The sequence below is a fragment of the Aplidium turbinatum genome, chromosome 4 (assembly GCF_918807975.1).
Source record: "Aplidium turbinatum chromosome 4, kaAplTurb1.1, whole genome shotgun sequence".
NCBI lineage: Eukaryota > Metazoa > Chordata > Ascidiacea > Aplousobranchia > Polyclinidae > Aplidium > Aplidium turbinatum.
The window spans coordinates 1043494-1057011 of record NC_137475.1 but is presented as its reverse complement, the minus strand read 5'-3'; the positions used below and the strand labels follow the sequence as shown (position 1 = coordinate 1057011).

The 13518-nt window shown below is 37.9% G+C and overlaps 1 protein-coding gene across 1 annotated transcript in view; it reads right to left on the bottom strand.

Annotated features, from left to right (window-relative positions):
* Positions 1–4154: 4154 nt before the first annotated feature.
* Positions 4155–13518, bottom strand: part of LOC145768747 (lactadherin-like) — a 74540-nt gene continuing 65176 nt past the window's right edge. Inside the window, exon 4 of the mRNA XM_082580331.1 lies at positions 4155–4585. Within this exon, the coding sequence (XP_082436457.1) occupies positions 4445–4585 (141 nt within the window). The 3' untranslated portion in view covers positions 4155–4444. The remainder of the gene's footprint in view (positions 4586–13518) is intronic.

Sequence of the window (13518 nt, the reverse complement as noted above, 5' to 3'; positions counted from 1 at the left end):
TGACTGTCATTTCGCTAATTCTGTTTCTTCCCTTGGTCCACTGAACCGAAACAACAGAGAACACTCGCTCTACAAACACGTTACTGACCAGAAGAATGATGATGCTAACCAACTTGTAGAGCAACGAAAAATAGTCGTCTCCTGTAAAGATCTTCATCCACTTGTGCTCAGGTTCATCCTTGCGAAACACATCATCTGGATATTTTCTTGAGCAGAGCATTAATAGCCAAGACCTCATCGAACAACTTATATTCTATTCTATTGGCGGATCATCGGAACATTCCCGTTTCTTCTTCCCATCTACTTTCAAAGTCAATGCCTTTCGAAGAAAACTTTCTTCCTCCATCTTAAGTAGGCCTACATGTTTATACTATCTTACTCCATTTTCCAAGGCAATTTGTTTATTAGTCTCCCTCATCTAAAGCACATCCATCAGTTCTTCCGTTCTCTTATGGTTTTCACCCCACACATTGCCTTTTCCGTCCTTCTCAGAATAGCCAGTTCACTCCCTCTTAATACCAGTGACGTGGGGTCAGGTTCCTAGATGGTGAGGAACTAATTTTTTCAAGTCACGTTTAGAATAATTTTTCTTTAACAACAACAAAAACGGTAACGTACTAATCAAAAAAATAAAATCCATGCGCCTATCCTTTTCGACAAAAACATCTGTGACTTTGTTGTAGAATTCCTTCTTTAGTCCAAATATTATCACTAGATGTTGAAAACAAGAGACAGGGAAAGCAGAATAGGCGTTTTTAAGCACAGCCACTCCTTTTTTGAGTACCGATCTCTTTGAAATTTGCGAGTTATTTTTTTTTGTCCAGTCGTCTGATGCAAATCTTTTAAATCTGGAACAGGTTCTTCTTTTATTTATGACTTCAACTTTAGATTGAAAATTTACTTTTGAAAAATCTCTCAGCTTAGATACTAAATCTTCTTCCATTTTAGTAAAATTTTATAAAAAACAATTTTTACACTTCAAGAAATCACATACACGTAGGCTACTATGCGGCACTCCAGCCTGATGAAGAAAGGTTTCATAGCTGTGACGTCACAAACGGTCACATTTGAGGCATGCCTCAAATCATAGCTAAATCGTTCATGATGTTTTCTGGCCGACTTTGCGAAAGAAAAAGGCACGCATAATACGGTTTATGAAACTTTTGTGATCTGAAGAGAGGCACAGCTGCTTGGCGCTGCCTCTCTTTGCGTTGCGTGCCTCTCTTTGCGTATTTCAACGACTTTGACCACGTGAACGCTTGATACGAATATCGCCACAGAAATAGAAAACGTTAAAGCACAGTTTGGGTGTAGAAACGTAAAATTCGGGGGAAGGGGGGCACGACTACAGCAATTCACACAAATTAAAGCACCTAAAAACGTGCAATATTTACTACTTTTTAGCAAGTAATGTTTATTCTGTGACAACCATTTTTTTGATATAACTTTTGATTTGCCAGATGTTGGCAGGTGAGGCAGTGCTTCACCTGCCTCCCCTGACTGCACGTCCCTGCTTAATACGCATGTTTCGCTACCATACAGTTTTGCTGGCAGCACACAACTCCGATAGACTTTCTATTTCACATTCAATAAAAACTTTTTTCCGTATAACATTTCTCCACATTCCCATAACTTTGCCTACCCTTGCCCTTCTTGTAACAGCTGCTTCGCATCCACCGCTTCCATTTATTTGATCACCAATTAACAGAAGTTAGTCACTGTTTTAATTCCATAACAAAACTTTCTTTGCAATCCTCAACTGAATCTTTTCCTTGATCACATTTCCCACAAATAAAACAATTTGCAAGTCTTGCTATTGCTCTCCTCGTATTGACAGATCTTGCATGTTACCACTTATCGATATATTCCAAAAAAATATAACAGTTTTCAAATTGTTGAAAATAAGACAAAATAAGAACTCAAATCAAAAACAAGGACATTTCTTAGAAATAAGGATAAGAAATTTTTCTAAGACATTGCCCTTCAAAGTAAGGACGAATCTTAGAAATAAAGACGGTATGGCAACCCTGTCTATAAAGAAAGGAAGAATTCTTAAACTGTGTTTCAAAAACCTTGTGTCATGTGATTTTTAACGTAAAGGTTTGTTTTTACTGTTCCAGCAGCAGCTTGACAGCTCATCCAACAAATTACACCATGTAACAAAATTTCGCAAAAGTTTTAGTTTCAGAAAAATTTCTATGTATTGTGTTCTGCTACTTCAAACTGATCACCAAAAAAGCAAAAAAATTTGGAAATGTCCTTATTTTTGATAAAATGTCGCTTTTTCTGACTGTTAGTTTTACTCAAAATTTTTCTGTATTAACCAGAATAGTTTTCTATTAAACGTATAAGCAATATAAACACAAAGAAATATAATGCAAATATAACCCATATATGCATCATGCAAAGACGAATAGGCTACACTTTAAAAATATTCAAAAGTAATTATATTTGTGTGACTTGTGTTTATAAACTGAGAAATCTTCTCGTATTACGGACCATACATGCCCTCCCCCTCCTTCATGTTGCAAACCACCGCCCTTGGTATTTTCTTTCCATATAAGAAATGTCCCGATGAAACCTTTTACTACATTTTCTACTTCCACCTATCACGCCCCATACAAGGATCAAAACAATCAAGATTGGAGTGGAGGAAATGCAATTTCATGGACATGAAACACACCATCTTTCATATTCTATATTTTCTGATTACATTGATAGTAAATAAAAACAATTTGAAATTTCTGTACTTGCTCTATTCCGTGACTATGACAAAACAAAGATCATTGTTATGATACAAGCGACAATTGTGAAGCTGAAATGATAGCCACTATGACGTCACAGTTTATCGACCTTATAAGGAATTTAGAACAAGAGCTTGAGAAACAGGGTACTAAAAGAACTTAAATAAATATTGTTTAACCGACACTTGTGGAAAAAATTGCTAGAAACATGTTTTAATCAGCAATATCTTTCAAAAAATACTAAAAACTTGACACAACTAATTTTTTGTTACATGGTGTCATAGATCATTATTTTTGAGGCTAAACAACAAGAATATATTTGAAATGGAATTATATTTGTGTGACTTGTGTTTATAAACTGAGAAATCTTCTGAGAAATGAGAACTGAGAAATGAGAAATGAGAAATGAGAAATGAGAAATGAAACTGAGAAATGAGAAACTGAGAAATGAGATTCTATTTGAATAAGACCTTCTGATGATCCGTTAGGTGAAACAATTTGTAAAGGCTTCAGATAGTAATAACTACATTTGATTTAATTCGCTCTGCTTTGCCTTTTTGCTTGGCATTGAGCACTGTTTGTAGTATTAATAGTTTTCATTGTTTTATTTGAAATGGATGTATTGTTTCCGCTTTCCTCCATGTACGGAACGAGCTGTGGTTATGTCACGGTAATATGTTTGTGAGCAAAATATTTGGAAAACTTTGAAATACAAAAGCGATATCTTTACCACGATGTAACTGCGCTATTTATTTCAAGACAAAATCCACATATTCAAAACTAATTTAGTTTACGCAAATAAGGTCGATGTGCGTATTTGCGACCATCGAGGTAATTATGTCCACTTCATAAATTTGTAAATATTTTGCAATTGAAAATAATTTTTCATAGATAAAATTTAACTGTTTATTCATCAATAATGTTATCACAACTTGTGCAGGTTCTATTGTTTTACGCTCACAATGTGACGGTGTTTTTTGGTTTTTAAATTATACTTTCAGAAAAACCTTGTTTTTTATTAAAAAAAAATTAAACAATACATCCTGACTTTCAAGCAACTATTTCAACAAGAAGTGATTTCATCAGGGTCCTCATGTTGTTGCTTTTATTGCACTATTTACCGCAAGGTATTTTGCGAATTGTTTTATTAGGCAGATCGAGCAGAATTATTCCGCTAGAATAACAATGGTGTTTGGATGCATTTTAGAATTTTGGATGCATTTAAAACCAAACTTAGAATTAAAACAGCAATCACAATATGCGCTATTGTAGTTTTAATACGCACAACAGTACCACTAAATTATTACATGCTTAAGAGTACGAAAAAATCTATCTACTAAAAAGAGTGTAACTGTTTATGTCAATACTATTTTTAGAGGTCCTTGAAAAAGAATGGTCGCAAATAGGCACATAGACTTTTTAACTTAACTTATATAACTTAATAACTGTTTATGTTAACAACTACAATTTTCAGGGGTCCTTGTAGAAGAATGGTCGCAAATACGCATATAGACTTTAGTTCAAACAGATTTCTAAGAATAACCTCTACATAGGCTACAGCCTACAAGAGCAATCAAGACTTCTTGCGTAAAACTAATAATCACAACTGATTCTTTATTTGTCTATGCATGATTTTTATGTGATTCAAGCGATGTGAGTTCGTGCAATCACTGCACAATGCACATGCAATAAGAATCTATTCAACAAAGCAGGTATTCCATCCTCAGAGACGGCCTGTTGTGGTATGACTTCACAATGAGACGGAAGTAGCGTGCAGTCACAGCTTGAGGGAATCGGTTGTAGTAGTGATCGCGTCCCAAATGCAAGTGAGATTGAAAAACCTTTGAAAAAATATGTATCTTGAGTATTTTTGTACGAAGGTGTGATTACTGTTTTGATAATCATCGAATAATAATTTAACTGTTCTTACCCATAGCTCAGTTGTTTAAGCGCGTCACTTTGTGCACAAAGAAACAATCAAATTTTTCTCGCATTGATTGCTTACCCTTTTGCAATTTGTAGCCTACATGATGATGCAAAAGAAGCTAGCCTTTTCTAAATAGGCTATCGCCTGAATAGTGTTTCTTTAGCCTACTTAGTAGCTTATAGATTGTTTTTGAATTAATACACAGAGAGGTGTTTTTCGAAGAATTTTATGATTGATAAATCACTTTAGAATCTACTCATGACTTTGGGCCGAATAGGTATTTGCTGTTTTTTTTTACCTCATTTTCATATCTTATCTAATTCTTAGTTTTGTAGAATTTATTGCGTTGTTTTGTATGTGGTAGCCTACGAGTAGCTTACATATTACATCACCCGGATTCTTCAATTGACCGGCGCCTTTTAGAATCCAGCCGAGAGAGAGAGAAAAGTTTGTTGCAAGAATATTACGGCATAATTATTGGTCACAGCGGAAAACCATAATATCTTCGTGGGAAAGTTGTAAGATAAAATTCCCGCATCCTTCGTCTGTACGCGATGACACCGAACGAAACACTCTTATGAAGCCTCTTCACGAATTGTATTTTAAGAAAGCACAGCAGCAGAGGCTGTTATAAAGAGAGCGCAACACGTACGCACTAAAAAACTTGACATCGCATGACAGATTTCTGGATAAAGGACAGAAATTTCGTCTAGTTGGTACGCACAGAGCAAAGCAGTTTAACGTTCGACCAATCCTCTCAAGCGACAATCTAAAATAACGAAACTGATGCAACATTTCAACACACGAGTTACTGGCATCTATGACGTAGCAGTCCGCATATTGTCGTGTAATTCCACACGAGGTAAATCGGAATGATGCAACATTTCATCATTTTCAGAAATGTTCTATGACATAAGACGCCAGGTTAGTTAGACTTTAACGGTTGAACGGTTTTATGTGACGTTTGATTTGGGGAACGATTGTTCGTAGCAATTATAAACAATACGAATAGAATAACACCATACCAATCTAGCCTATATACCACAACAGACAGGAAGCAGTGAAAGACCATATCAGTCGTCGAGTCAGCTGCTTCCCAGTTCTTAATGTGACAAATGTCAAGCATCGGCAAATTACGTTGAAACAAGATAGGCTGATATTCAGTACAAATAAAAAGAAGAAAAGTTGTTTACTGCTGCGATAGTCAATTAAGTGAAATCCTGTGGTTTTATTCAAATATCAAAAAATACCATGCCCTACGAAAGTAGTATGAAAAAAAAACAAAATAAAGTATGCCTCACCATAATTTATAACTTCCTACTCAACACAGTCAGTCAATAAGTTTATAGGCCGACTTTAATACAGTCAATAAGATGACAGCCTATATAGTAGGTCTACGTAGTACCAGTTCGTGAGTAGTAGGCCTACGTAGGGCAAACATTGTTCAATCCGAAACAATTTGCGAAACAGTCGTCAATGTTGTGACAATAAAAACAGTCCCAGACAAAGTTTACTAATATAATAAATTTTTATTTTTTCGTAAAAGTTTTAATACTCGTAGCCCCAACTATTTCTGAAGGTAAATCATTCCATATTTTTGGGCCTAAGAATTTCAAACTGCCTTAACTTTTTTTTGAGTTGACACTATGTAGGCTAAGTGAAAATTATTTTTTGAGAAGCTCTCGTGCTATGGCAATGTAGCCTACTTCAGTAATTTCCTGAAAGTAAGGTTCAAAGTAGCCAGGTAATAGCCTATTTCAAAATTTGAAAAATCGTTGCTGTTGAAATTTTTAACCCTTGAAGGTTGGGGGGGGGCTGTCAATTCAACTTTTTTGTATCAACAGTTGTATCTCTAAAACCACTGAAGCTGCAACTACGAAATTTCTTGACTTTTTCTAACTTTCATTCACCTCTATTGAGCTGAAATTTTGAGCAAATAAAGGTTATAAATTAAGAGATATAAGGCATTTCTCAGCACATCCTCTGAAATATTTCATATTCTATTGTTCAAAATTTTCCCACCAGCTGGATGAAAGTGATTATTTTGACCCATGTCTCGTTAATCCTAACTGTTTCACAGCGTGAAGGGAATTGGCTGTATGTAAAATGATGTAAAAAAAAATTAATCGCAACATATTGCAATGCATGTCCTTCATTACTCTACCAAAAAATAATGTGTAAACTCACGCTACAATTGCTTTAATCCAAACGTCATAAATCATCTCAACATTTCAACGTAAATAAGCAGTTCTAAAATTCACATAGTTTTAATTTTCGGATATGCTCAGCGTGAATGATTTTACAAAGTGAATCCCAAATTTTAAAACCGTGCCTTAAAAAATAACAGAGATATCACTCCTAAAGCATAAAAAGAATCGACAGCCCCCCCCCAAACTGGAGCCCAACCTTTTAAGGGTCAAATTTAATGACCAATTTAGAAATTTCCAATTTATGCAAATTGCTGATAAGAAGTATGTCGAGATCTTGGTACAGTGGTGAAAGTTTTGCTCTTCTTTTGCTAAAGGTTATTGTGCGAATGATTAGATTTTGCATTGTTGAAATTCTCTTGAGCAGTTTTTGTGTGCTCAATCCCCAAATAAAATACCATATTGTATTTTTAAGCGTGCAAAAGCATAATACAATGTTAACATGCTTTGTTTGTTTGTGTAGTTTCTAATTTTATAAAATATTTCAGATATTTTCACCAATCTCCCAGATAGATTTTCAACGTGATTATTCCAACTTAGTTTGTTGGAATAATATTGGAATAATATTCCAACCAAAAAGAATGTCTAAAAAGACATTATTAAAAGTAACTACAGACAAAGGCGAGTGTTTCGATCTTCCAATCTCTTCAGCGTAGTAAAGTGAAAGTGGACAGTTGTCTTGAAGGGTTGCTTGAGATGATGATTTGAGTGATTGTTGTAAGACAATGAGAATGGATTTAATTTTTAATTTCGGACTTCAGCGAAACGTAATTTTACAGCCTATTAGAAGGTCTGGTGCCGCAGTGCTCACTGCCACAACATCGACACTGCCATAAACAGCGCCCTGCGCACAGTGACCGGATGCCTGCGTCCCACACCATTGGACAATCTCCCCATTCTCGCTGGCATCCAACCTGCTGAGCTTCGTCGCGAAGAAGCCACTCTGTCCCTCGGTCGACGGGCACTGGAGCCTAATCATCTTCTCCACCACAAGATCTCTGCCTTTCCAAACGGGCACCCCCGCCGACTGAAATCAAGACACCCATTCGTGCCAGCCGCTCGGCTTCTGATCAACGAAGCTGACGAACAAGACATCTCTGCGGCTACTTGGGCGGACCATAAATGGCATTCTGAATGGAGGTCAAGCACCACCAGACTCCATTCATTCATCCCCGACGCCGACACACGCCCCATCGGCCTGACACTACAGAGACAGGCATGGGTGCGCCTCAACCGTCTCCGTACGGGCGTCGGGCTTTTCCGCTCAACCATGCACCAATGGGGAATGGCTTCTTCCTCCTCCTGTGAATGTGGTGCCGAGGAACAGACCGCAAACCACATCATCAATGACTGTACCATCTTCAAGCCACCTAACGGAGTGGAAGGTCTGCGCGTCATGGATGATGAAACTAAAGACTGGCTGCTCTCTAGCAGCCTTCCAGTGTAGTCCGGGAACATCGTGAATCTGGGGTGGTAAAAGGATAGACCCTCGGCCCCAGAAGCTCAGACGACGACGACGAGAAGGTCTGATTTTTTTTGAGAGAAGTTGTGCTAAGAAATGACTGGAATTTGTTAAAAATAAAAACTAGAAAAAAATACAAGAATTTACAACTGAGCTAGGACAAAACAATCATCTGAGATGGATCTAAAATACAAGAAATTAGATTCTAGCGGCACATATAAGTATTAAAATTCAAAGAAAATGAAGGGGTGTACCAGCAAACATCTATAGGATTGGCCCATGATACAAAAGAAGGATCCACAGAGGATACAAACAACAATCACTCAAATCGTCATCTCAACCAACCCTTCAAGACAACTTTCCACTCACTTTACTACGTTGAAGCGATTAGAAGATCGAAACACTGGCCTTTGTCCGTAGTTATTTTGGTCAATAATGTCTTTTTAGACATTACTTTTAAAGAAATAAAAAAGAGTCAAAAAGCATGTAAATTTCACTTTGTGTGGAGCTACATGTAGCCTACTTGAGAGGTTAACTGTTATTTTTTTTTTATTCACTTGTCAATATTTTATGTTGTTTGTTTTTTGAATTTTTGTATTGTTTAAGACCACATTTAGTTTTGAAGTTGACCCTAGTTTTGTTCAAGTAACATGTAAAACGTCTTGGAGTAGTTGATGCATAATTTGTTTGCATTGAACCAATCAGTGATACGCTGAATCTCAATTTCAATGTTTGTTGCAACTGCAAAATAAATGTTTCTAACGTAAATAAAACAGTGTCATCAGCATATAGTTGAGAATCGAAAGTTGTTGTAATAGGCAAATCATTTATATAAAGCAGAAAAAACAATGGTCCAAGTAGTCAAATTTAATGACCAATTTAGAAATTTCCAAGACGCCGGGCAGTTAGGCGCGGGGCTACAGATCCTTGTGGAACACCAATAAGCAGAGCTGCAAGCATTGACGAGTGCCGCTGCTACCACCCAATAAGTTTAGTCACTTTTCAAAATTACTCTGGTTTTGACTTAGTTGCAAAAGAGTTGTGTTTTGTTGTTGTGTGGAATAAATGAGACGATATAAGTTTCACTGTCGATGTTGTCAATCGATGTCAATACTCTGTTGAATGGAAGTTTTTTGGATGCAAACTGTTATAGAGTTAACAGTAGCCTATATATTGTTGCAGTCGTTATTCAGCAACCACAGGTTGCTCGAGGCTTGTGTTCTGATCACTCCTTGCTACCCCAGTCAAGAATCCTGGGGTGTAGTCATCCTCAGGGCCCACAAGAGAGGGGGACAACCGGTGCATTGCACCGGGGCTCGGTGAGTGCAAGGGAGCCCGACAAAATGTCTAAATTTACGCGATAAAAAGATTGATTTCAACGATTTTGCATAAAATATTGTTTTTATATTAGTTCCGTATGTCGAATGGGGCCCCCTTATGGGTAGCCTAGGCTATGCCCTTTTTTTAAATTACAGAATTTTCAATTTTTTGAGTTTAGGAGGTTCAGTTCAGTTTATTTTTTGTTTTGTTGGCGAAAAAGAAAGACACAAAAAGCAGAAACACAATAAACACAAACAAAATGTTTGTGTTTATTGTGGGGCCCAACAAAATGTTTAAATTTGCGTGCTCAGGTTGATTTTGCATAAAATATTGTTTTTTAAATGAATATTAGTTTTGAATGGGCCCCCTCATGGGTATGCTCTTTTTTAGAACAACAAAATTTTCATTTTTTGCGTTCAGGGAGCCCAATAAAATGTTTAAATTTGCGTGTTAAAGTCAATTTTGCATAAAATGTTTTTCATATTTTGAAGTTGGTATTTCTTATCTGAAGTTGGTATTTCTTATAATAGCAATGCATTCATCCTAAGGTTGCTGCCCTAGTCTCTGCAGATATCAAGGTCAGAAATGTAATTGTATGTTAATGTAAAGCTGTAAGCACACAATCATATGCAATGCTATGTCAACCATGTGGGATAGTATTGCAATTTTTATCTTCGAAATGGCTGATTTTACCCATTGTTGCCATGGTTACAATCAGGTGTTGCCAGAGTTAGAGTTAGGAAAGGTTAGGGTTTTGATCTTTGCCCAGGACTAAAAAAAATTTCCATTTTGTTTTCAACAGCTATAAACTTTTTCTCAAATTAGGGCAGAATTCCATATCTGACAACGCGATTGAGGCTATATTTACACTATGTAGTGTTTTAGCATTTTACAGCATTTTATCTTTGTGTATAACTAGTGTGTATCTGTGAATTTAAAGTTATATTTACAGTAGTGCATTGTTTGTGAAATAATGGAGTGTTAATACTTTAACCTAATTTATCCTTTGTAAGAACGTGCACCGCAAATTTTGCTTGTGATTGGTAAGATATCACGCGACATGTCGCGCTGGGGGACTGTTCCCGACAATTTTCACCAAATCAAACGTCATATAAAAACCGTTCAAGTCTACTGAATATTACGTCATGGAAATTCCTAAAGCATGTGCCAAAATTGCACCATCGTTCATAAGACCTGTTTGGACCTGTTTGGGCCTGTTTAAACAGGAAATATTACATCAGCTTAAACACCTGTTGGAATGACTTCATAATTGTCTTTCATTTATTGCGTCACAGTTACTTTCTACGTGAATTTGAGATATTGATATCTATTCTGGTCATTCGTAAAATGATTGTTTGAAAGTTGGCCGCACATTTAACTGTTGGCTTAGTGCTTGCTAGCTGGACAAAGGTTCCGTCTTTTATCCAAGTAATCTGTTGTGTAGTGACAGTTTAAGTGGTGTACGCATTGCACCCCCTCGTTTTTGGTAGCCGTGGGCTAATTTTTTACAGAAATACACTGTTTGAAAAGAAGTTCAAGTGTGTGTTTCTTCGGTCATTATATGCAGACGAAAGGATCCGGGAACTTTAAGTTACAATTTTCCCACGAAGAAATTATGGTTTACCGCTGTGACCATAAAAAATAAAAGACGATTCTCTGTCTAGTGTTTGGCACAGAAGCACTTAGAAGTAAAAAATAAAAGACGAAGTTGGTTAGTTGGTAGGCTAAGAAGCACTTAGAAGCAAAGAAATAATAAAAGAAGATCTTATTGGTTGGTAGTCTAAAGAAGTAAAGAAAAGTAAAGACATTTCTTCTCGGTTTGGTACAGAAGAAAAATAACTTTGACATTTATTGGCAAGAAAGAAGATTAAAGGCAATCCATCTGTGCTTGAAGATTCAAGTGGAAGAATCCAAGCAAGTTTTGTGGACGTTTGGACTTCACATACTCGTACAGCTATACGGTATCGTGCATTTAAATTCTTTTTTGTATTTTTTACGGTCTTTGCAGTTAAGTTTTTTATAACTACTGTAATTTGTGTGTTTGTGTAACTTAATTTTTTAATTGTTAAATTTAGCCCTAACATTTAATATGTCTACACTCGGTGGCGACAGGGACTCGACCGCCGTCGACTCGACTGAGTTTAAGCCTGATGATGTTCTTTGCGGTCGGGCAGGCCATTCTGGAGAGGGACCCATTAACGATGAGGCTAAGTCAGTTCGAGAGGCCCGGCATCTTAGACGGGATATTTTGACTCAAATTGGGAAACTTTCTGTAGCCCTAGGTTCTTTGAGTGATAAGCAGGAACTGTTAATTTTTAGATCTAAGTTATCTACTTTAGAAGAGGAATTACGGCATTTCCATGCTCTTTTGAGTAAAATTGTTAACTCTGCAATCTTGGCAGAACTTCGTGATAGGGTAGATCCCGAATTTAACTCGTTAAAAAATAACTTCGAACAAAAAGAAAGTGAGTTGTCAGATAGGTTGGATGCTGACATACATCCTGAGGATAGCGCCTCAAATGTAAGCACTAGGATGTCTGAGAGCTCGTCACGGATAGTTGCACAAATTAACCTACAGTTAAGACGAGAGGAGCTCCAGATCCAAGCTGAGGCCGAAGCAAGAGCTGCTGAGGCCATCGCAAGAGCTGAAGCCATACGAGCTGAGGCTGCCGCACGAGCAGAGGCTGCCGCAAGAGCTGAGGCCATACGAGCTGAGGCCATACGAGCTGAGGCTGCCGCGAGAGCTGAGGCCGACGCGAGAGCTGCTGAGGCCGAAGCGAGAGCTGCTGAGGCCGCCGCGAGAGCCGAAGCGAGAGCTGCTGAGTTCGCACTCAAAGACGCTCAGTTGAGGGCCGAACAACGTAAAGAGGTAGTTTTAACTGAATATCGTTCTGAGTTGGGCTCCCGGCGTAGCTCTAGGAAGGGCTCTTCTAGGCATTCCAGAAGTGAACATCAATCACAGTTTAATTTACCTAACCTTTTCCACACGCCTGTTCAATCCGTAAGTGGACCTGTACAATCCACATGTTTTCCAGCTGTTTCAGGAGGTCTCGGGGCCGCGGCTAAGGATCTTCCGAAGGCTGTAGAGCCAAGGTCTGCAAATTACAACCGAACTCCTCCCCCAGAGCGTACAGGTCACGGGGCCGCCATTAGCAGTAATGCTTTGCCCCCTTCACAGTTTTCAGCGCCGCTAGTTTTTGATCGCCCAGCTACACGTAGTTTGGGTGGTTGTGAGAGGCGTATCGTGTCTCCTGATTTTAACGTATGTGAGGATCGTGATCGGGCTGTGCATGTGACTGAGCCCACTCAGCCCATTAAGGGATATAGCTTGTCTTCTCCCGCTAAATCGAGTTCTCAACAGCAGGATTGCTTTTTTGAATACCAAAATAGTAGGACGTTCTTCGATAAGGCGGCCTTGATTGGTTACGATGGTAATAATATGGCATTTGTCTTCTTTAAAAATCGTGTTATGGCCTTGATGGCAGCTTCGCCCTTTAAGGGAACTCGTTTGACTTTGTTGCAAGCAGCTTGTGTTAGAACAGCTGCACAAACGATTGCTAATTTGGTTTCTGACACTCCTGGCTTGTCAGAGGAAGACAGGATAGAAATGTCGTTAGCTCGCTTGTCCCAACGTTTTGGGGTTCGTGGAGGTCTTTTCGCAGAACCAGAAATTAGAAAGTATCGCTATGGTAGCAAATTGACTTCTATCTCTTCCAGTGATTTGAAAGAGTTTAAAGATGAATTGTCGCAGTGTTTGCTTTACGCGAAAGCTTATGGTCAGCGTGATAAATTAGAAGGACGTTTTGTTTTGGATTTGGCTAAGCGACTCCCGTTTGACGCTAAGCAGCGTTATCTTGA